Here is a 24,897-nt window from a genome sequence, read left to right as displayed (position 1 = left end):
TCATGCATATTTGATGTGTTCAAATCATGTTTTATGACGTCTCTACGAATATTTTTTATTTTGGAGTTCATGATAAATGAAGATTAGAAAATGCAAATTGTTAAACTTAAAATTGGCTATTGTTACTTCAAAATAGGTGGAAAGACAATAATATTAGAAGCGTCCTAGAGAAAGATAAAATCAAAACTTGTAACATAAAATGCAATTTATGCTCTTAAACAAAAAGAGTTCAAATGTTTAATAGAACAAATTCTTGTTGTTTAATAATTTTTTATTTTTTGGACAACTATGGGAAAAAAGTGACATAGTATTATTATAAATTTTTTTGAAAATATAATTTTCTATTCGAATAAACTCATTCTAATTATCAATAACACTCCATAAAAAATCTTCAACTCCATTTTTCAGAATGTAAACTTAAAATAACATGATAATTGTACCTGTAGCCTTTATTTTAAGTCTTCTACGAGTCAGAAAATGTTCATAAATTGTTTTATCTTCTAAAATCCAATGGCTAGACAAACAAAATTACTCAATCAAACTCTCTTGTTGATGAAATCTCAATAGAAGTGGTTCATCAAATGAATCAAATCAAATAAAACCAAATATGAACACATTGTAGTAGATCTTTCCACTCCTTGCACTAGTTCGTGTGTACTAATATCATAAACTACTGGGGCTGAATTAAAACTGGTTTACACCTGAAAGGGCAAATAAAATATGCTTTAAAAACAAGAAAGAACCAAAACTGATTGTAGAATCAATTTGGAAGCCTGTCGATGACTCTCCTTCAACACGAATTCCACTGTGCAAGCGCGGGCTTTCTACTTGCAAGTACGATCTGCGTTCTTCAGAAATCTCTCTGCCTTATTTTCAATGATTATTTTGCTGTAGACTATTTTTCTTTTTCTGGGGTGGGTTACAATAACTTGCTTTTAAGACCAGAGTATCTGGGCAACTGTCATAATCCTTGGTTAATTGGGATCAGTCCGTATCATGGTAACTTTAATTAGCTTTTGAGTATCACATTGTTGCTCATTTTGGAAATCTATTTGACGGGGTGAAATAGGGTATCCCATTTGAAGCACAAACATATACTTTTCTTTATGGGATTCCCTGTCTACTGAAGCAGAGCACCTCCTTTGACAGAGTTCTAGGTGGAGTCTGTAATTTCAGCTGACTTCTTGCTTTATTAAAGTTGAATAAAGTGATTAGGAGTTTAAGGAACTAATGGCCATTTACGATTTTGAATTTTTGTCTCTTTCCTGTAAATCATGCTAAAATCACTCTTAAAATTGGAGGAAGATTTGGGAGAGGTTTCTAAGGATGGATTTTGAATTGTAATTTTCTTGAAAGGTAGAAGTGGGTTGCAGAATTAAGGGTTCCCGACAAGAAATGTCAAAGAGTGAATGTTTTCGAAAAGCTCCAAGAATTTAAAGATATTGTCACTTGAAAGAATGAAAAGTTAGTTTGGGGAAATGAGTCAGAGCTACTGTGAAGATTTTGTGTGTAGAAATGGGAGTGCCCTTGTATCAATGGCTAAGTTGAACTGCTGTTCAGCTGCTGCATGGCCAAAAATCAACTGATTTTATGCTTTTGATTGTCTTATTTGAATTTTCTTCTTGTTGCTTTCTTTTTTCCGTTAGCATTCGAGTGTGTGAGTGGATTGCAATAAATCAACTGATCTGTGTTTTATTGTATTCATTTGGTGTTTTTGTCATCCAACAGTTACGTGCAAAATTGGCTTATTTGATGCGTTTGGTAGGGATGTGGTTAAAGGAAATCAAATCAGTTGTTCAGGAGTAATGGAGCGTGTTTATGTTGATGACAGGTGTTCCAGAAGTATTCAGTAATTTCTTGTTACCAAAATATGAAATCAAATCAGTGCTACTGTTCCTCGAGGCTCTAGTACACAAAGAAGAATTAAAGGTAGTATTATCCATCTAAACATTTTGAAGGTTGTATTATGCCATTTCATTCATTCTTGTTGTAGCACCTAGTTGTAATTTCTGAATAGTTAAATGTTTAAAGTGCTTAGTATCTTAATACCTAAGAAGTAAGTGAAAGATCTATCCATTCTTAAATACATGCTGACTGTAGCATTTTAGCCATCAAATCAATTGGGTCAAAATGTCAAATTTTTTTTTTTTTAATTTTTAATATTGACAAAGAACTCAATTTTGATAGAATGCCATTTCCGGATAACTACCATTTTGTTGCGCTTAGTCTCCAGGGAAATAAATGTATAGCCATTTCAAAATATTTTTGAAGGTCTTCTTATTCACTGCATCAAATTACACTGTCTTGCCATTGCTTTGTATACCTAAATGCAGGAGGATATTATGGATTCAAATACATGTTGCTGGCTTATACAACTTGCCCTATGATAAAAAGAAACTTAGTTTGTTCTTGTTTTATATTTTTTCTTTTTTTTTTCTCTTTTGGTTGCTTTTTCCATCATGATCTGTCACCTCAGCGAAATACGAATTTTATAAATCTAGTTTTTATCTGACCTCAATAGGTACTAAATGAAATTCAATCCCAGCAAATTTTTTCATCCTATGGGAAATTGGAAACAAAAAATTTGCAGATGTGCACATGAATGGTCCTTTCATTGTTGTATTAGCATCAGTTAATTATCTGTTGGAAAGAGTTGAACTGTTGAATATACGCTGGTAATGCAGTTATCAGTTTATAGTGTTGGGCCTTTTTCAGAGGGTATGGATTGACTTGCATCTCATGCTTGGTAATCAAAAACACAAATTTGATCCTTCGAATTACATGTAGATGGCTGGGTGCTTGAACGTGTTCCACTGGGATGATCAAGAAAAATCAATACTTGATGACTCAAAAATGTGGGTTAATGATTAGTTTTCTAGATGTAATGTAAAATGAACAAAAGAAGAAGTGTTCAGTTTTAAATATTATGCATTGAGTCTTGTAAAAGTGTCCAGATTTGTTGCTATGCATATTTTTAATATTGTATATGAGAAATACATGTAACTGAAAGAGCTTATTTCATTATCTTCATTGAGTTAAATTTGATTTTTCAGTTATTTCCACAGGTTTGGTCAGGATTTTGACTGGTCAAGACTGATCAGGGGAAGATAATGTGGTAAGAGAAGTGAATGGAGTATGCCATTGGGTTACTATCAGATATTTGCGTCCTAAAGAAGCATAATATTGGCATGGTTGAGAAGCTAGGAACTGCCAAAGGTGCTATCTCAGGTAAAAGTGGGTCTACTGGCTTCTTCAGATATCATGCTTCCTATTGAGCCAGTTTGTGTTGTCTTAAATAGATGATAATCTGAAAGATTGAAGTTCCAAATAGGACCGAGTTCTCATCTGAGCTAAAGAAATGGGGTTTTTTTTTTAACTGTTTTTCCTTCATCTAAATGGTAAAAGCTAGAAAACACCAGCTTTCTTGTTTGTAACTATTTTCATAAATTGTTTGAATGTTTCTGCCTACAAAGCAGCCCTTGTGGTTATGCACGTATTTCTTTATAACTTTACTGCTATTATCTCGCTTATGTTTAAAATTTTCAATGTTTGGGTGTAATTGCAGCATTAATTACATCGCAGAATTGTGGCGGTTTGGGGGATTTGTTGTTGTTGCTTCAATGAACAAAGAAAAGAATATCCCTAAGGACGATAAAAGTTTACTTGGTAAGTTTGTTGTGCTTCTGAGGGAAAGCAGAATGTCATTTGTCTTGAGTGTTAATTGAACTGTTCTGGCAAGAATGGACATGCTATTAGTTCAGAAATTCTTCAGTGCGTATATTAAATGTTTGACGAGTAGTTTGACTTCAGTCTACATACAGAAAATCAGTAGTAGATGAATAGTTCGGGATACAATACATATAGCCTAGAGTAAAATGATGGGTATGCTATATCTGCCCTGTTAGTACCATCTTCAGATTGCTATTTGAGTCTTAATCCATTTGCCTTTTCAAAGCTATTCTGTTTCTGAGAGTTGTGTCCTTCTTCACATTTGGCAATTTCATCTTGGTACCTATTTTCGCAAGTTTCTCCAACCAAGTCTACTGCTTTTTGTGATTCTCTTTCCCAATCTGTCTTGCTTATCACTGTCAGGATAGAGACCATGCATGCCACTTGAGCTGCTAAAAGCCCATAACACAGGCCCAAAAACCCTTGTCCCCAAAAAAAGGCTAATGCTATGGCTACTGGTGTTCCCATCAAATAGAAGGAGTAGAAATTAATACCTGCAGCAGTACAGGGCCTAGCAGTTCCTCTGAGCACCCCACAGCATGTTGTTTGTGGACAATTGGCCAGCTCACACAGTCCAATTATGGGTAGTGTGGCCAGTGTTAGCTCTAGGACTTCAGTGTCTTTTGTAAATATCCTCCCCCATGCTTCTCTCCCTATGGTAGTCAATAAGAAGCCAAAAACTGAGGTTATAAAGGCCAAGCCTATGGCAACCACTGTTGCCAAACGTGCCTTGTATGGTCTGCCTGCTCCGAGTTCATTGCCTACTCTCGTTGAGATTGATGCACTCAGTGCTGAAGGCAGTGTGTACATGAGAGATGTGGTTTGTATGACTATAGCTGATGTTGCAAGAGCAACTTGAGGTCTTTCAAGATAGCCAGCTAAAAGTGTCATTATCTCGTACCACCACCATTCTAAGCAAACTGCCAGACAACTTGGTAGGGAAAGTCGAAGTAGCATTCTCCAGTCTTCCCCTAACGAAGTTGAATTTGATTTGGGTGCTAGGGGTTTAGACAATGCCTCACTTGGTGCATAAGTGTAGTAAAGTAGGTAAGCAAGTAGGAAGAATAAGGTGTTAAAGTTGGTAACATAGATCGAAATTGCAATTCCCTGAATTCCGAGATGAAGATTGAAGGTTAAGAAGGTGGTGATTGGGAGGTGAAGAATTATGGCAAGCAAAGTGCACCATAGGAGTGGCCATGTAATACCCTTGCTTCGTGAGTAGATGCGTATAGGATGAAGGAGGCTATTAGCAATAAGATCCGGGATTGCAAACCGGCAGTAGATGCTTGAAATATCTACTACCTCTGGGTCTTGGTGGAGACGTAACATCAGAGGCTTGAGATTGATCCATAACAACCCAATAGGCAAGGATGCAACAAGTAGCATAAGAATTGTTCTTCGTAGAATGAGAGACGCAATGCTTGTATTTCTTGAGCCAAAAGCTTGGCTACATAGTGGCTCCATTCCCATGGCTAGACCAGATAGTACAGAGTAACCAGTGATGTTGGTGAAGCCAATAGCTAGTGCTCCACCTGCTAGCTCGAGGCTCCCTAGCCTTCCCATGCATGTCACTGAAATCATGTTTTTCAGGTAGCCAGCCAAGCCGATTGCAAATATGGGAAAACTTATGTCTCTCATTTTCTTTAGTTCCTCAATTACCTGGCAAAACAAGGAAAAAGAGGCATGTCAGTGTAATTTCTTTAGCCATTTTATTTGATATGCTGGAAGTTTTTGAGATTTAGCAAATTGTACCTCTGAAACTGTCGGGCTCTTTTTGGTTTGCTCGGCTTCCATCTGATTCCTTTTTGTGTATTCTCCTTGTTTGCTTGACTTTTGATAGGTCTGGAAGATGAATTCTGAATTCTGATGCAGTAAAGGATTAGAATCAAGGAATATTGACTAGAGAAGATGCTATTTTCTACCATGCAACCAACAGATGTGCATGCTCACACAGACACACAACAGAGACAGGAACACACTGTCTTATACACGCACAAAATGAGGCTCGTGTCCAAAAGGATAAAGAGGGGGGCGCTATATAGTGCAGGGGGCGATGATCACTTTTTGAGATATTAGTGAGAGTTCTCAATCTGGGGACTGGAGAGCAGTAGAGTTGTGTAATAGAGCACTGTTAAACGTGTTATTCCCTTGTGTGATTAAAAAGGAGGTTCCCACATCCTAAACGTCCCCCCCCCCCCCCCTTCTGGTTTGTCATTTTTCTATATATGTGAGAACATATCCACATCCTCTTCACAAGTATCGCGCTCAAATGTTATAATACCTAAATCTACTGCCTATCTTCTTCACATGAAGAAGCTTTTCGTGCAGTAATATGGCAATATAATCATTATCATGTCATTAATATGATGTCTCTACGAAGATTATGTTCTTCCTCCCCTAGGTCCTCAAAGAAAAGGTTAATTACGTAAAGGGCCTTTTACCTAATCCAAAAACTCACTTCCAACACTCAGAACTCTTTTTTTTTTTTTTACATCAGTTTATTTAGTACTTAGAAATCTCTCTCAAATTGGGTGTCCACTTGTATATTCTCGAATGGATTCCGACCAAATTGAGGCACCGTCAGTTTCTGGTGACGGCTATATATGCAAAGAAAGAACGCTAGGGATTACATCCATGAGTTTTACAAAAAGCTCATTGATTAAAACAGAAGAATAAATGGATGGGTAAGGAAATTTGGACATGTTTAACAAGTAGAAGTAGACGCATAAGACTTTATTGTACGGGTGAGATGATGCTTTCAAGGAAACATTTTTTTTTTAGGACCAAATGGACAAATGAAACGAGTAGACCCCAAAATTGAACCTTCTCACTAAATTCAGGGACTTCAACCCAAAAAAATTCGGTTTACCTTGTCTTCATCTTGTAAAGCTGCTGCTCCAAAAGTTTGGCAGTTTATTAGCCATCCTTGGGATTGCATATCGTTTGAAACTGGCTAATGGGATTTCATTTCAATCGATCTTGCTTTGGAAAGGATGGTGCCGGGGGGGTTAAGTTGTTAATGTTACTTTGGAAGAAGCAGATTAGTGACATGTAAATTGTCCTCTCTGAACTAATGCGGCAGTAGCCAAGCGACTGACAATGACTTCAGCTTTTTTATTGTACGATAATCATACGACAGTACTTGTTCATAAGCAATGTATTGTGCTTTAGTTGTGCTTGTCTATTCTTCTGTTATAGGACTCTCCTTTGCATTCAAATTAACAACATAAGAAATACGTTAATATATATATGTCATTAATCAATCTTGGGGTGCCAATATTTTCTTTCTTTTACTGTTATTGCCATTTAATTTGAAGATCACTCGCTAAGCTTTTTGATGCTGCTGGGAGATCCATGTCCCGTGATTGTATTTTTTTTACAGTCCAAGCCAGTGACCTTGAAAATTAATTTGAATCACCAACTTCATCCATTTTGTAGAAGACAGGATTAAAATCTAACTAAAAGTCTGTCATTTCTAGACACAGTTAATGCTCAACTCTATAGTTTCCAGTGCTACTTTATCTCATCATATTCTCATGATTCTGTACATCCTGACACAATTAATCCATCTTCTATTCTACTTGTACGCTGCTGCTATTCTTCGAATCACAGTTTCAAACACTGAAAGAACTTCCAACAGCCATCATTCAAACAAAACAAAACAAAAAAAAAACCATTTTTTACATTTAAATTTTCGACCCTTTTGCCAACCTTTGAGATTCTTGTTCGTAATCTACCCTAGGGAACTACTCCCTAATCAAATTATGAATAATCATATACGGTAGAAACCATCATTATAACGATCGATCTCTGGATTTCTGGAGTATGAGCAGGACCACAAGAGTAATAGACTGCATTTGATTATTGAAATTAGGTCACACCTTTTTCCATGTTAATGATGGCAAGTATCTATAATTGGTGGTTGGAGAAGCCTGTGTTTAGGTCTATGTCACATTCAACTTAATATTTATAGCCTTGGCAACATCCTTCCAATCTTATGCTTACGTGAAAATTCCTGTAGTAGTGGATCCAAGATCTCGGGGCCAACCCCTATGTTGTTCAGTACTAGCACGCTTCTTGTCTCTAAAGTCAGCATTAATGGTAATCTTAATTATTGTGATATATTACCCTGTTTGGATTCTTACTTTCCAATTTCTATGTTAGTTTACAAGTTGTTTAATTATTGTGTTTCATTGTACCAATTTATGTAGAACATGCAATGAATGCATGAGGCATCTTCATGAATGAATGAATGCTTGTGTGATATCACATGCGTGCATGCATGGTTATTCGTGTTTAAACTTGTAAACACTTCCAAATCATTGGAACAAGTTAATTATCTGGCTACTACAAGTACAAAGCATTTGGCTTGAACCTTTCCTTTACTACTACCATGCATAGGGTCTACCCTTTGTTTTTTACTTTGTAGTATGTAGTACTCTAATTTTAGTGAAGTACAAAACATGCGTGTACTTTTTCTTTCCGCGAAGACGTGCATGGATTTAATGAAAGGAAAAATTATATACTAAGCGATTAATTAAGCACGAATACAAACTACTTGCCTGCTTGATCGACTTTAGGGATTTTCATATTTGTGTGAATCGTTTAATAATATCGTGATTAATAATCATTTTTTATAAGCGAACTCTTGTCGGAGGAAGACGTAAGAAAAGATGGAGACAGATGAACAATGAATGAAATGACAACTACTAAAGTCATGATCATGATTATGCCAGATGAGAAAATTGTGTTAAACATTTCCAACTAGTACTAATTAAACTATGTTTGGTCCTAAGAGCTGATGCAGTAATCTTAGTCTACGCACTCTCAAAATGATATATTATTAGGGTATTGGCCAACTAGCTTTAGACCCGAAGCCTAATAATTGTTTGACGTTGATTCTCCATATGCGTGTTGAAATTTCTCCTTGGCTTCTCAATCTTATCACTGTTCTCCACTGTTGCTGTGCTGGTCCTATGATGTTTGATTAAAAGGCTCGGCGCTTTATAACAACAGAAAATAAGCATTGTCTTGCTCATAAGAAACCATGCATGTGCCTATTAGTTGCAGCAAATGACTTGGAAACCCAAACCTAATTGAGACTAGCAGTCATCCCCCACCACTGGTCATAATCCTGCAGACAAATTGCATTTCAAGCATCAACTTATTACATGTCGAAGATGGGATGTTATACCTTCCCACCCAATGCCATTTTAACAGCTAAATTCGTACGGTTGTTGAGAGAGCCCGTTTATAACTTTTACGATGTCAAATCTCCTTGCTGTGTTCAAAAGGGGTTGTTACACTGATGTTATATGTGGCTATTCTGGTTCCAATCTCTGGGGCATTGTATCAAACCACTGGAACCACCGACAGTTCATAATCTCCCAACAATTGATGTCGTGGAATAAGAGGATTGGTATATTTTGCGATAGGGGATTTAAGGTTGGGTATCTTGTACAATGCCACAGTATATATATATATATATACGATGTCGTGTCAACCCTTCCGTTGTGCGATCATCTCTGATTGTTAATCATAATAGAAGGATAATGTACTAACCACCAATAGCATTGTAGATGATCTTTCAAGTTTCCCAGCTTAAACCCACAAAGTTGCAGTTGCAGAAAGTTGACATGCATTTTGATGAATGCTAATATTCTCAGTTCAAAGTCGAGTCCCACATTCTCACTTTCACTACTAGCTCCTCCATGTGCCTGCTCTTTGTTCTGTTTATATTGACAAGGAAAAAAAAAGAAGGAAGAAACCTCAAATCTTAAGCTATCTAGAAGGTGGATTATCAAGGTCCAACAACAGGACTAATGATGGTCAAAAATTGAACTCCACATGGAGATCTATCCAGTAAATCTTAGTGCAATAATCCTTAGTCAGTAGGACCCACGAATGTTGACTATTTTCATACAGGATGTAGCACTTCTTTTCCTCATTTGAGCTGGTTTGTCAACATAAACTCATTGTTATTTTTAACCCTACTATTGTAGCTTAGCATCTTTGTTAGCTGGAAATTCAGCAAGTGGAGACAATCTCCGACTAATAGATAGATTGTCCACATTATATGGTCTCATGCCCGATGGACATATATATATTATGCAGGAGTTGGGTACTGGATCCGACCACAAATGCGCAAAATATGTGTGCTGTGAACACTTTTCCTCATATTCTTAAAAAATTCTTGAAGATCATGAGTACTTTTTCACAGAGGCGTAAATGGTGGAAGCATGCAGGACTGAAAGAGATTTCCTTGAGAGTTTCCAGAACCACTTTGAAACTTCTAGCCATAAAATGACACAAATATGCAGTTAGTGGCATTAATGTTTGATATACTTTGCATTTTTTGGTTCTAGAAGAAGGGTTTGATTTGCACGTACCCTTTTGTTCTCCCTTATCAATATTACCAACATTAAGGTGCACTACCATAAAAAAACGAACAAAAAGAGAGAGAGAGAGAGAGAGAGAAACGAGCCACGAATTTATTAACCATAGTTAATTCCAAAGCCAAAATCTTTCCTGTAGGGTGGACAGTGGACACCCAAATTTCCTCTATTTGTAAGTGGAGCCATCGGTATCATTCCAGCAGTGCAATTGTGTTGAGTAGTATTGCAATTGAAGACAGTTTCCCAGCCTGTCCGAAAGCTGAAATTTCTCTGGTTATCAATAATAATATCAATTCACCATCAACCCGAAGACCGGATCACAACAGCAAGTCACAGTCCAAGTTTGAAGTTATATTTGGATGGGATGCCACCAATTTTCTTGCGCATGGAAATGCGGACAATCCACTGGGTCAGCCTTTATCTTCATAGGCATGCTCCCCTTCATGCCTTCAAGTCTACGTTTCACGCACCAACACATTTTATTTTCTTCCTTACCTTTTCACTTTGGACAGATAATTTCTTGTTTCTGCCAAATTGGTCTAGCTGATCAGACACCCTAGGGTAAAAAAACTTCATGACCCCACTTGGAATCTCTTGATTAAAAAGGACAACGTGCATGACAGTAAAGTGCTTCTGCTCAGCAAATGTATTTTTCCATGGGGAGAACTTGCTTGGGAATGCATTGTTTTCATTTGGTATCTGATGCAAAGGAGTTCATGATCCATTATTTCCTTCTCAACATTATGTTGGAAACGTGAAGAGAATCAAGGGCACTGCAAATTAATTAATTGAGCTCAAAACGTTTCATGGACCTTCTGGACATGATGAAATTCAGGCAAACATTGTGCATAACAACTGAAGTGAAGTTATATCTTCTGTATGAAAAATTGTATCTCCAGTGTCTTGGGACTCATGGAGTCCAAAAAATTTGTTCAGGCCATCTTAGTCCTCACTTCTCACATGGCATGTGACATTAAGAAAGATGAAACTGTCCATGCAACTCTGCATGCATGTGATGATGATGAAGCCACGAAAAACTTAATAAAAGTTGTGGAAGATAAGAGTTTTTCCTTATAAAGCAGGACATGCTAAGCTAGCTAAGTATTTGGAAGGACTAGAAGTTGAGAATAGCAGTAGTTGATGTAAAAGTGCACATTAGCCATGTGAGAATCTTTCTATAAGGATGTACGCTAGTGTATGAGACGTGACATTGTCCTAATTCTCACCACCTTCTGACGACTTCTAACTGGAATAAAAAAGAAATGAGTGTCATGGGCAAAAGGGCACACATTTTTCATCAGTAACATGAGTACAAGAGAGGAAGGAACCACTTTACTACTTCTAACATCAGTAACAAGAGGGTACAAGAATTTTTTTTCATTGATGTGAAAAAGAGGAGGACAAGCTTTTCACAAATGGAAAAAGCACCATCCCATTACAGGAGTCCCCTAAAATTTGGTGAGGTCACAATCGCAAGAAGCGGTTACTGGTCAACTCGATCCGGCACATTGCACGATCGATTCCAGCAGCATCAATTTGTGAAATTCTAAACAGGTAGGACCATATACATGCCCCTACCTATTAATTCCATTTATCCCTGTCTTCAAAATTAATCAAGCTTCTAAGAACTGCGCTCCTTACAATGATGATGATTTTAATGATGACTAACTCACTCAGGGTGCGGTTGATAAAAAACTGAAACGTGAGAAGTCTGAATTCATTAAGTTATTGAATTATTAAGTACTAAATCTGATACATATTTGAGTGTATATCACATAGCTTATCACTTATTTTTTGGCGCAAATTTTATTTAAGAAATTCAGTACCATTTAATTAATTCAGATATTCAATTTTTGGTTATCAAACGTGTTTTAACATGTTAAGGTCTGAATTTATAAAATTTAAGTGCTGAATTGGATTATCAAACAAGGCCTTAGTAATCAAAAAGAGAAATGAAGACACTTGATACATGTTTTGCCTAGGGAAATAAAAAAGATGGCTATACCATCTTCTTTTTTTTTTTTTTTTTGCATAGTAAATCATACGTGCAATTGATCACAAATCCAGTTTGAGCACTTCTACAAGACAAACCTCAATAGAAAATCAAAAAGCACTAGTAGCAAGCGATTTGAGTTTAGCGCAATTATTCTAGTCCTCTATTCAAAATTTATTATGTTGTCATAAAACACCTGAAAGAAGCCAGATATTCATAAATTTCCAGACTCCGCACTGCTAATGCAGTTCAATGTAGCATGGATAACATATGGAAACAACGCAACAGAACTGCCCCAATAGCAACCAGTCGGAACCCGAAGCGTATTTCATAAAGGACCAATGGCTCTGGTTTATGAGTTTGGGCTAGATGGACTGTTTATCAGTATTTGGGCCTTACTCTCCTACTATAGGATCAAAGAGTTGGTTACAGTCACAAAATTTTCTTGGGCCCAGGCTCATCATATGACAAACATATACACCTATTACATACTCACAGTACACCAAAAAAAAAAAAATTATCCAAAAGAAAATAATCCGTACCATTTTAACCATCTCTTTCATGACAAAATAAAAACAATCAAAAATATTTTTTATGGCAATATATTATGGAAAGAACTCTAGTAACTTTTCTGGGTCCGTTTGACAAGTGAATTTTTAGGGTGTTTGTCTAAAATTTTATTATAATTTACTTAAAAATTGTAGAAAATTTTTTTGAAATGTGTAAATTTTTAAATATTTTAAAGTGTATAATTTAAAAATTTTTTAAAAAATATTATAACTAAACTTGTTAAAAAATTTGTAGCAGGCAAATCTCAAATGAGGACAAATGCTAATCATCTCAATAATTCCTAAATAAACAAATTTAAAAATTTTACGTTCCATCTACTGAACAACGTAACCAAGCAGAAGCCGCCCTGCTGGGCTTGCCCCTGTAGGGGTTTCTTTCCCACATCGGTATTGGGGGGGGGGTTGTGGGTTGGGTTATAAGTCCCCTGGGTGCCTTCAAAAGTTGCAAGGTTACTCGGGGATATAGGTTTATTATCGAATTCTTGACTTCCGTTAAGAAAATGTCAGAAAAAAAAAAAAAAAAAAACAACGTAACCAAGCAGAAATCCTCCCATCCCAAGTGGTTTAATTAGTTGCTAGTACGTTACTTGCAACGAAGCGGTCGCACGCTACTCCAGCTCTTACCATTGCACAATGCTTTGCCGGCGAATGCATCAGCGGAAGCCATGGATTACCTGCCGGCGGTGGTTATACTCGTCTACTGCTCCTACTCGGCCGCCGGTGGCCACCGGTGGTCCTGGCCAAGGCCCAACAACCACTCTATCACTGGGTTCGACTTCCCAAGCTTCCATCTTCCCCTGCTCAACGATGTCGTTTCTGCAATACATTAAGCTCAATGAAGTAATCAACCATCATTAACTCTGTTTCTCATTGAATTTATTGTCGGTAGCTAAACTCCTGTTCTGGGATTTCCTTTGGTGCTACCGGTGATTGTGATTATGTTTTCTTAAAGCAGATTTTCGTCATTTAGTCGTGTGCTATAGCTCCCTCCCTTAATTCTGTAGCCATTTTATTGTTTATTTTTCCTGTGAATTGTGGTGCTTTGATGCCCATGTAGGATGTTAATTTAGTTTAATTTTCAGAATCACAGAAGTCAGATTGTTTTATCCGACTCATTAAGGTGAATGAAATGAATGGCATTTGTAAGGTTTTCATAAAGGTCCTTTTGTTAAAAGCTGGGGACTTTGGAATATTTTTTTCATGTTAAAACTATTTTATGCCAGTAGTCCTACCGCTTGAGTAGTCTGGTGAGTTGAATTGTGTATTTGTTCCAAGTAGAAGTGGAAAAAGGGTGGGATTTGTTATACGGTTTGCAAGGCAAAATGTGTCCCTGGAGGGATATCCATGTGCTCATTCTAAACAAGACATCGTTCTATGTGAAGCCATTTCCATATGAAGAGCCGAAAAGTTGTGTTTTTGGATATTATGTTTGTATGCTGTGCCTGTGTTGAGATTTGTCTGTTAGAATAGGAATATAGATGCTGGCTTCTTGTGTTGGTGCAAATTTTTTTTTTCAAGAACTTGTGAAGTGGACTGGAAATTGCAGTTTCTATTCATTATTCTTGCTTGTTAATTTCTCTCTTCTTGTTGTTTTGCAGTCAAATTACGAATTTGGTATGAGAAGATGTTGCTTTTCAACTCAAGTTGTAGTTGATTCTCCGGTTGATGGGATAGTTGATATTCCTTTGGCACAAACTGGAGAAGGTATTGCTGAATGTGAACTCCTGAAATGGTTTATTCAAGAGGTTAGTTATGATCTATTTCTAAGCTTAGTTGAATCACTATGCTGGGCTGTATTTTGGCATATCACCCAGCCTACTGCTATTATCTTTTCTGAAGAAAATTTCTATCCACTAGTGTCTAGCTTATTCATCCTTCCCATGTTGTTAGCACGAGATGGGCTATACACCGTTTTTAGTTGTTCTTTTGTCACATGTACAAATGCTTGTTATTTTATTTCATGCAAAAATTTGGAAGTATCCAGAAACAACCTATGTATCATGGATGTTGTCACGAGTTATCTGGGGCTTGCACGTGTTTGAAAGTCTGAATGCTCTTTATCTAAAGCGAAAATCAGGAGACTCGACAAAATATTGAAAGACTTTTTAAGTTAGAGAAGACTTGCCAAATAAAAATAGTACTTAGCTGTTCTGAAACACTGCTACATGGAAAATCTTTGAAGGCATGCATGGGATAACAAACTTCAACTACGTGCAGCTTAAGATAGGTATTCGAGTCATGTGCAACATGCTTGTCCTTGATACTTGGTTAGAACAGTGAATGCGACATTGCAGACCAGAGACATCTTTCCCAGGTTGTCCATGTGAGACTGCTACTTATATCAAATGAAGATTAAAAAAAAAAAATCTTGCAGGGTGATGAAGTTGAAGAGTTTCAACCACTTTGTGAAGTTCAGAGTGACAAAGCTACCATCGAAATAACCAGCCGTTACAAAGGAAAAGTTTCTCAAATTCTCCATGTTCCTGGTAACATTGTAAAGGTAACATAAAAAACCAGTCTTTCATGCACCTTCATATGCTTTTACACAAGTCCATTCTCTCTATGAGCTGTGGCTATATATTATTTGTTTCAAGATATGTAAGTGTGGGACTGCCAATAATTTTCTTTGTTCTAAACCTTCAACGATTACTTTTCTAGAAAATATGGGCATAGTTAATCTTCTTTAAGATTGACCATCGATGGCTACTCATTCTGGCTTGTCTTGATCACCATTTCAGTCCAGAATTTCCTCCACCTATCTACTATTTTGGCATTGGTAGAATCGTCCCTTTTTGGAACTTTTGTTTGCCCTCTTGTACAATCCATATCTGCAGAGTCTTGATTTTGGTCTTTCAAAGAATGTAATATCCTCATCATCGTTTGGTTTGCAGGTTGGAGAAACACTATTGAAAATGATTGTTGATGAAACTGCTTGCCCTATGCAAACTTTGCATCCTTTGGATAATTTGGACTGCAATGGTCTTGAAGGTGATTCTCCCAGTTCTGTGCTTCAGAGGAGTGCCATTAAGAAAGTTCTGTCCACCCCTGCTGTTCGTAGTCTTGCAAAAGATTATGGTATTGATATAAATGATGTTGTTGGAACTGGTAAAGATGGAAGAGTGTTGAGAGAGGATGTCCTAAATTATGTTGCTAAGAAAGAAAATATTAAGGATCCAACATCTTTGGGTGCTTATTCGGGAGAGCAGTCACAGGTAGCTGACAACAGCTTCGAGGGTATTTCCGGCGCATACGGATGGGAATTTGAAGATAAGACTGTTACATTAAGGCATGTCTTCTCTGTGAATGAAGACATATATTTAAAATTTTCTCGACTTCTATGTTTGACTTGTTGAAGAATTATTTTTCTTTTCTCTCCGTCATTTCTCTGTTTCAGTTTTCATACTGCTACTCTTTCACTGAGAGGACTTAATAGAATTTTATGTTCTGTCCATTACTCCACATCTATTTTCATTAGGAGGAAGCTGAGGTTTTCTGGTAATTTGGTCTTTCTGATAGAGGATTGCCAGTCCATTTCTTCGCAATATGTTTATATGTCTTAACCTCTGGCAATCTTTTATGGGTTGATGATGTCAAGTTCTACAGAACTTGACATCATTATAGTAGATTTTACTTAATGCTGTTGTGGTGTGCGGCAGGGGAAGTATATTTTTTTTATAGGCTATGATATAGATGATGAACTTCAGTTGGCTAACTGTGGAAATGATGAGCTAATGGAATTTGACTTTTCAGGGGTTATCAACGTGCTATGATAAAGTCCATGTCATCAGCTGCTAAAATTCCTCATTTTCATTATGTGGAAGAAATAAATTGTGATGCACTTGTAGAGCTCAAATCTTCCTTTCATAATGAGAATTCTGATCCTGATGTCAAGTTCACTTTCCTTCCCATCTTGATAAAGTCACTTTCCATGGCAATCAGTAAGTATCCATGGCTGAACAGCAGCTTGAATGAAGAACTGAATGAGGTTACACTTAAAGGTCAGTAGTCTATGAAGTGCCAAATCTCAGGATTACGTTGTTGTATACATGATGTACAAGAGATCACTGTTAAGCACACTTATGATCACTGATATGCCTTTTTTGTTCTGGCCACATGTTGCCTTGGGTCTTTTCCTCGTATTGTAGCCACCTCACCAGAACTCGACTGCTTCTTTTGGGTCCTTGAGATAATTTTGAGCTTGCATTCAACAAAATAATTTGCTTCAAGGTGTATTTGTCATCATTTTAGTGAAGGAAGATTTAGGTCTTGAACTTTCCAAAATCATTGTTATTTTTCTTTTAGTTTCATGTTTGGATCTGTAGATGTTGTATACAGTTTGATTCAGGTGTATCTGTAATCATTCAGAGATGCTAGAAGTTTGTTATTTTAAGCAACTGAAACGTATGATAGTCACTTTCATCATGAAATTATTGATAGTGATGACAGGGATAGAAGTTCATCCATTATTGAACTGTCTGATCATTAACATGAAAACTCTCTTGATTTGTTGCTCACTTAAATCTTGTACCTTGATTTCATTCATACTTCAAAAGGATCTCATAATGTTGGAGTTGCTATGGCTAATCCACATGGTTTGGTGGTACCAAATATTAAGAAGGTCCAATCTCTATCGATCTTGGAGGTTAGTACTCTCTCTCAATTCAGGGCATCATTTTCCTATTTGATTATTTATTTTGTTGAAAAGGACAAAAAGGATTCAGGTCAGGGTGGACTATGCAATTTTGCTTGCCTAGAGTTGTTGATTGATTGATATTCTATCTGCAGATAACAAAGGAATTATCATGGCTTCAACAATTGGCTTTGGCAAATAAACTTAACCCTGATGATATAACTGGTGGAACTATAACCTTAAGTAACATAGGGGCAATTGGTGGAAAGTTTGGTTCCCCACTAGTCAATGTGCCCGAAGTTTGCATCATTGCACTTGGCCGCATCCAGAAAGTTCCTCAGTTTGCTGAAGATGGAAATGTGTATCCTATGTCAGTCTTGACCGTAAGTAGTGAATGGTTCACTAAGTTTCCCCAGTATAAACAATTCCACATTTTGCAAATATAATTGTCCAGCAACCTGCCATTATTGATATTAGTGCATCATAAGGTTGCAAAATGTTTGTTGCTAATTGGGAGTTTATTTTGTCTCTCTCTCACTTTGGCGTTTACTATCTCAGGTTAATATTGGTGCTGATCATAGAGTCCTTGATGGTGCAACAGTTGCAAGGTTCTGCAATGAATGGAAGCTGTACATTGAAAAACCAGAGCTGTTGATGTTGCATATGAGGTGACTGCTCCATGAACTAGACTTAAGGGTCAAGCCTTGGCTCCAGAGCTGTGGATCTGACTAGCTTTTGAGTTGCATAGGCGTTTTTTGAGCTTGAAATATCAGGGTTTTTAATGCCAAATCGAGGTTACTGAGACTCTGAAGCTGCTAAATTCTCTGTTTGTCAATGATGCTGAAGCACAAGGCTGGGAACAGGAGCTTTGGCTTCCTCAAGCTCATGCAATCATGAATCTTCTTTTTCTTTGTGATCATGTATATTGTTGTACATTCGACTTGATTATAAATTGACAATTGAAATGGCCTGTCAAACATGAATTGGAAATTCATGAACTGATGATCCTTAAAAAACAAGCCAAATTCAGATACTATACTGAACTGTTGCTACACAGATAACTTTGATGTTTTGTCCAGGAAAAGGATTCTCTTCAATTGTCATTTTAGCTGGACGTTAGCATGGGGGTAGGATTGATTGACTTGAGAATAATTTGATGCACAAGATGCATGCATTGTTATTTTCTTCACGGCCAAATGGTTAAAAAAAGTTGACACTAAAGACGAAGGCTAGCTAAATTAGCACGAAGTGTCATTGGTTATTTTGTTTAGGCAGAAAAATGGGATTTAACCGCAATCCGGCCCTCTTGATTTTTAACTACAACAATTCTGCCCAAAATAAAAAAGATTAATCTTATATACAATATTAGTGTATATATTATCATCATTAGATATATGATACATGTGTAAAATTTGAATACATGTCATCCATCCCATCGTGATAGTGTATACATTGACAGTAGGAATTTGAAATCTCGATAGTTCTTTGTTCAAGATCGTACCGGTTTTTATTAATAAAAAAAAATCCCGTAATAAAAGAAACATAGGAGTTTGTTACTAGGTATTTGACCAAATAGGATCGTCCATTCCTATAGAACATATCACTAAAATAGCCCTAGAAGGGATAAAACTAGGTGAAGTGAAAAGGGTTTAAGTTGTATAATTATATTTGTTAATTTAAATTTTTTTACAAGAAAAGCTTGTATGCAAAATTTGTGAAGATTTTGGCTGTTTTTTATGGAGATTGCTCGATACGGTGCGTTTTGAAGAGCAGAAGAAATGGCAAACATGAGTGACATGGCAGGATTCTTCAGGGTCGTGAGAGACTGCGGGATGGAGTATATAAGATTCAATCAAATAAAAAACAGCCAAAATCTTCACATATTTTGCATACAAGCTTTTCTTATAAAAAAATTTAAATTAACAAATATAATTATATAACTTAAATCCTTTTCGATTCACCTAGTTTTATCCCTTCTAGAGCTATTTTAGTGATATGTTCTATAGGAATGGACGATCCTATTTGGTCAAATACCTAGTAACAAACTCCTATGTTTCTTTTATTACGAGATTTTTTTTTTATTAATAAAAACCGATACGATTTTGAACAAAGAACTATCGAGATTTCAAATTCCTCTCATTTTTTGGTCATAGCCAATGGGGTTGCTTCTATAATTGCATAACCCGCATGAAAAATTGTCTTTATATTGGGTGGTTTAGTGTTTTGATTTTTTTTTTTGTATAGTGTTTTGATTTTTTTTTTCACTTAGGGGCAACATTTCGGTCAAACTAACCCCCTAAAACTATGTAGAGCCTTATTTCAAAAACACATAGCGATGTAGCACACGGAGGGCGATCCCCTCAATGTTTTAAAACTCGAACCAAAGAGTGAACATTTCGGTTCACGATTTGATCGGTCAACTGGTTTGACTCCAGTTCAAAGCTTTAATAATTTTTTATTCATTTTAGTATTAAGAATTTTGAATAAAACTAAAATATTTATTTTAGAAAATAAATACTTCATAAAAATCAATTGAACCTCCCGATTTTTACCGATTCAACCGATCTTGACCGGTTCAATTAATTTTTTGATTTTTTTAATTGAATTAGATCGGAGGTATGGCCAGTTCGCAATTCAACCGGTCAGTCCGATCTGATTTTCAATTGGATCCCCTAAGATTGTGTAGAATCTTGGTCCAAAAATGTACAATGAGATAGCACGTCGAAGTCAATCACAGGACTTACTTCGAACCAATCTAACTATCAGCGGGGCTGGTTTAGTGTTTTGATGATCCCTACTTTATATTGATCTCAGCTTCCGTATTTATTGTTGCCTTCATTGCTGTAACTTCAATAGACATTGATGGTATTCATCGTATAGGTATAAAAAACAAAAAAAAAAAGGTGAAAAAGGCTAGGCGTAAAATCGATACACTGAAATAAAAAAGAAAATGTGTAATTTCTCTTTGGAAATTAAGAAGAAAATAAAAAATATTAGTAAAACCCCTTCACAGTGATAATTAATGCAAATACTTGAGTAAAAAGGAAAAGCCAAATTACTTTATTGACCGGACTTGGCCCTTCTACGATCGAGATCCAAGTGGTCTGTAATAAACAGCATCACCAGCTTGTCACGGGAGCCAATTCCCCAGGCAAAAACCCTATCCCATTTCTACCCTAATAAGAAAACCTCCAAAACTATAGAGGAGCAGCCGTCCAGTACTCCATTAGCAGCCAAGCCCGCGGCCTCCGACAGAAATCTCGTCTTCGCCAAGACTTCGAAAAAGAAGAAATGGTAATTTCTACGTTTCTCTCCCTCTGCTTAGTTGCGCTGGGACGAAGATTTCAGCCTAATATCCAATTCTGTGGTGTATAATTTTGGTATTTTTCAGGGTATTGATTTGAAAGCCGGCGGCAAAGTTAAGAAGACTAAGCGTACCGCCCCCAAATCTCATGACATCTACCTCAAGCTCCTAGTCAAGGTGCCTACTTTGGCTTTTTTTTTTTTTTTTTTTTTAAGTCTCTGTCTGATATTCGTGTGTTTGTTAAAGAAAAATCTGTTTTTATACTACGTTATGTATGAGCACATGAATTTGTCAAGTAAACCATTGCTGTGAAGAATTTTATTTGTATTCATATTTGTAATCAGAAATAAAGTATAAGGATTGCTGATAGTTCGTGAATGAAATCCATTTGTCTAGCTTAGATTTGCAAACACATGAATTTTGGCTGGTTAGTAAGTATTGCTCCGAAGAATTTCATTCAGCTTTAGTCAAGCGCATAATCATAAAGATTACGTTTTTCCTTTCTCTTTTTTTTTTTGTTGATGATGTAATATATGTACAAGTTTGGTGGGAATAGAGGTATTTGAATTCATATAGAATGCTTCGTGTTCGTTGTAGTTGTACCGATTTTTGGTGAGGAGGACAGGGAGCAGGTTCAATGCTGTACTGCTGAAGAGGTTGTTCATGAGTAAGACCAACAAGCCTCCTCTGTCACTCTCCAGCCTTGTCAAGTTCATGGAAGGAAAGGTACTTTGCTTAGTTCCTGGAGTTTTACTTGGGGATTCGTTTGATTGACCTTGACTTCTGCTTCTCATTGATGTCCATTTGAGCTAGTTGTTAGTGATATCCAAAATGGGTTTTGCTACAAAGTTCAGCCTTTTTTTATTTTTTGCCTTGATTTGTTTTCCTTTTGTTCTGTGTAGCTAATATAAGTGATTACTTTAAGATGTTCTTTAACATCCCAAAACTTAATATAGCTTTTAATAGCCCAAAACTAATATTGCTGCCACTGATAATTAGCTTGAATATCAAGTGAAGTTGTGCAGATTCATGGGATAGGGGAAGCAAAAAGTGCTTTGAATAGAAGAAATTAAGTTGCATGTCATATAAATAGTTTTAATTTAACTGCATAGCATGTCATATAAACTATTCAAGCTAATTGCATTCATCTTGTTTTATATCTAGGAGGACAAAATTGCAGTGCTTGTTGGAACAGTAACTAATGATACTAGAGCGTACGAAGTGCCAACTTTGAAGGTGGCTGCTTTGAGGTTCACAGAGAGGGCCAGAGCAAGAATTGAGAAGGCTGGAGGAGAGTGCTTGACCTTTGATCAGTTGGCCCTGAGGGCTCCTCTTGGTCAGAACACGGTATGCATCTAAAATTACATTCCCAAAAGCCTCTAGTTGAGTCTGTTCCATGGTTCATTTTCATGTCTCTGTTTTCTGTCTGGTTTTTTTCCAAGTAGCCAGTCCTTAGGAAAGCCAAACAGTTTGACAAAACTAAGGACAAAGAATACGATAGATTCATCTGAGGAGCATGCTTGTCCCCCAAACAAGGCACTTTGTCTGTTGTGCCCGTCTCTGAAAACTATTCGAGGCCATGATTTGCTATTTGCCGATGATATCTATGACACAGGGTGTGTGGCTTAGTGGTCAGCATCCATTTGATACCTTTTTCCATTTGAATTTAGTTAAAACACTGGGGTTCTAACTTTGCCAACACTGTGGAGAATATTTTCAGACAGAGCTGTAGTTAGTTTGCTTAGAGAAAGTTCAATCTCTGATAGATATCCTTCTTTTAAGCGAAATGAATACATCAAACAAGTCACTGTTCTTGTTGTTGCAGGTTTTACTTAGAGGCCCAAAGAATGCACGCGAGGCCGTGAAACATTTTGGCCCAGCTCCCGGTGTGCCTCATAGCCACACCAAACCATATGTTAGGTCCACGGGTAGGAAATTTGAGAGAGCTAGGGGAAGAAGAAATAGCAGAGGCTTTAGAGTTTGAAGGGGTGTGTCTCCTTGTTTTGGTGGTGCTATCTATAGCCGAACTGGCAATTTTTGCGAGACAATTTTGTCATACTTCATGTTTTGGAGACAATCAGTTAGCTTTTCTGTTGTTACCTTATTGTTGAATTAGAAATTCTGAACATGCGGCAATGTTTTCTTTTTTCTTTAATCCCATTCTTGTTTTCTAGCATCCACCTCAACCAAGCAACAGAGACAACAAAAACGGCACACTTAAAATTCCTTTGTGCTGTGATGGAGTTTCATGCCTTGCTAAAAGATTTCTTCAGCCACTGCATGGAAATTGTTATCAATGTTGAATTGAGTTGAATTGTAATAATCCTGTGAAGTTAAGTGCGGTGAAAATTACGAAGTACTGGATTTGGAAATTCTGCTGCATGTTGGCAGGTCGTCGGCGGCAAGACCGAAAGTCCTAAAGGGAATGTTTGTTGCAGGAAACGTTTTATTGCTAATCAGTTTAAAATGATAAAATTATACGAATTTAGATAAAAGCAATGTGCTATGAAGCGGTATTATTATTATTCAAGTCTTCTTTTTTTACCCAAAAAAAAAAAACAAAAGAGGTAACCGATGCCTATATCTAACATGGTTATCAAACACAACAGTCTTCTTTTTTTACCCCAAAAAAAAAAAAAAGGTAATCGATACGTATGTCTAACATGTGGTTTTCAAACATAACTAGTTTGCAACCCCGTGATCAAAATTTGATGTAAATGTAGGCGATGAGATATTAGAATCGAAAAAGCGCAGACCACTCGACATGAAAATTTTACATGCATCTTTTACATCTATTCTAGTAAAAGTCTACCAAACTGCAAATCTATTATTCACTATATCTTTACTTTTGTACACTTGATTGTGCAAACGTTCAATTGTTTCATAATATGAAAAGTACTTGTCCGTTCGATGCTCCAACAGTATCCTACGTGAATCATGGTTAACTTCAATATTCTTTCTTACAAAATATTTGCCTTTATCATGGCTTGGACCCTGGAAAGATTATCATCCTTAGTCATTCTTGTTCTCAGATCCTGTTTATTAGATGTGTTAATTACAATTCAATTATGTTGATCCGTTCAAACTCGTCCACCAATAACCTGTCCAAACCTATCCATTAATTTTGAATGGGTTCAAATTGGTACTCAATTAAACTCATCTAATTGATTGATAATGGGTTGATTCGGTTCATCCGTTTATACTCATTTAAAATAATTATATATTTAAATTCAATTTTTAGTGAGTGTTAAGAAAATAAATTTCAATTTCTTATCAATCAAATAACAATAAGATATCGTTATTTCTTGTCAAACAATATGCTAAAAAAAAATAGAATTTTAAGTGACTCATAAATAGATATTGGATATACTCGTACCCATATATTAAATGCGTATACGTGGGTTGACCTAATTATACCCATTATCAAATTATGACCCGTTCAAATCCACCCGAATCACTCATTTTGGGAAATGGGGCAGGAACGGTTGTCACTCATTTTGACAACCGTTCCTGAAGGTTCACGGTCACGATGTGGCCTCAGAAATTTGTGCGGCTCAAATTACAACATGTAACTCGATTTTCACGCCATGTGTGGGGTCCACAAAAATTTGTTCTAAAGTTACTCCGTGTGTAAAGAAAGTTACGCGACGTGCAAAAAATGTTACGCGCTGTTGGAAAATGCACAAACCGCCACAAACGATTGACCTGCAACCGTTTGTGCCCCTTGTCCTTCATTTTGACACATCTAATATTCATGATTGAACAAAAATGCTATCGAAAGAATGATCTTTATATTAGTAATAGCTATTGCAAGAAAAATCTGAAAATACAATTGATCTTTGTTTTCTTTTACCACACTGCCAATAAATAAAAAATATTTGCGACAGAAAATGAGTTCAAGTAACTGTCAATAACCAACCATAACCCAGACTTCCACACGGATATCATAACCGCTATTCATCAACTTGAACTTTTCCCGCCCTATACCAGATCTTTCTTCCCCACCAAAATTTTTTTGAAGTCAAATCATTTCTGCAATTCACTGTAATCTCGTACGTGGACACTCAAGAATGCTTTTATATACTAAAATCATACTTATCATTTCCTTCCTCACTGCCTCTCTGTTTCCATCTTTTAGTCTTCTAGTCACAAAATCAGGTAATGCCGGCATTTCTACATCAATTCTAGGAGGTGGATTTTGTTTTACTTATTTATTGAATCATTTTTGTATTTGTTGCAGAGAGTCCATCAATGCCCACTTTTGCTTTCAGTTGGTT

General features: G+C 36.6%; 3 protein-coding genes and 1 long non-coding RNA gene across 4 annotated transcripts; 3 read left to right on the top strand and 1 right to left on the bottom strand.

The window, feature by feature from the left end:
- Positions 1–694: 694 nt before the first annotated feature.
- On the top strand, positions 695–5,985 carry LOC113737041 (uncharacterized). Its single transcript, XR_011842362.1, has 5 exons — positions 695–834; positions 1,729–1,929; positions 3,066–3,228; positions 3,566–3,666; positions 5,570–5,985. It is a non-coding gene; the product is annotated as an uncharacterized lncRNA (long non-coding RNA).
- On the bottom strand, positions 3,786–5,594 carry LOC140038809 (protein DETOXIFICATION 55-like). The gene is made up of 2 exons (XM_072084180.1): positions 5,482–5,594; positions 3,786–5,388 (listed from the first exon to the last, which is right to left on the bottom strand). Exons 1-2 carry the CDS (start codon positions 5,521–5,523, stop codon positions 3,922–3,924), a joined length of 1,509 nt encoding a protein of 502 aa, XP_071940281.1. The 5' UTR covers positions 5,524–5,594; the 3' UTR covers positions 3,786–3,921.
- A 7,197-nt stretch (positions 5,986–13,182) lies between the features above and the next one.
- Positions 13,183–18,352, top strand: LOC113738086 (lipoamide acyltransferase component of branched-chain alpha-keto acid dehydrogenase complex, mitochondrial-like). The gene is made up of 8 exons (XM_027265263.2): positions 13,183–13,526; positions 14,285–14,431; positions 15,061–15,186; positions 15,578–15,972; positions 16,437–16,684; positions 17,240–17,328; positions 17,472–17,699; positions 17,875–18,352. Exons 1-8 carry the CDS (start codon positions 13,320–13,322, stop codon positions 17,986–17,988), a joined length of 1,554 nt encoding a protein of 517 aa, XP_027121064.1. The 5' UTR covers positions 13,183–13,319; the 3' UTR covers positions 17,989–18,352.
- A 2,117-nt stretch (positions 18,353–20,469) lies between these two features.
- Positions 20,470–22,796, top strand: LOC113738085 (large ribosomal subunit protein eL18y). Its single transcript, XM_027265262.2, has 5 exons — positions 20,470–20,610; positions 20,708–20,797; positions 21,218–21,346; positions 21,785–21,967; positions 22,446–22,796. Exons 1-5 carry the CDS (start codon positions 20,608–20,610, stop codon positions 22,602–22,604), a joined length of 564 nt encoding a protein of 187 aa, XP_027121063.1. The 5' UTR covers positions 20,470–20,607; the 3' UTR covers positions 22,605–22,796.
- Positions 22,797–24,897: the final 2,101 nt, after the last annotated feature.

The sequence above is a fragment of the Coffea arabica genome, chromosome 3e (genome assembly GCF_036785885.1).
Source record: "Coffea arabica cultivar ET-39 chromosome 3e, Coffea Arabica ET-39 HiFi, whole genome shotgun sequence".
Lineage (NCBI taxonomy): Eukaryota > Viridiplantae > Streptophyta > Magnoliopsida > Gentianales > Rubiaceae > Coffea > Coffea arabica.
This window is presented reverse-complemented; position numbering and strand designations above follow the sequence as displayed.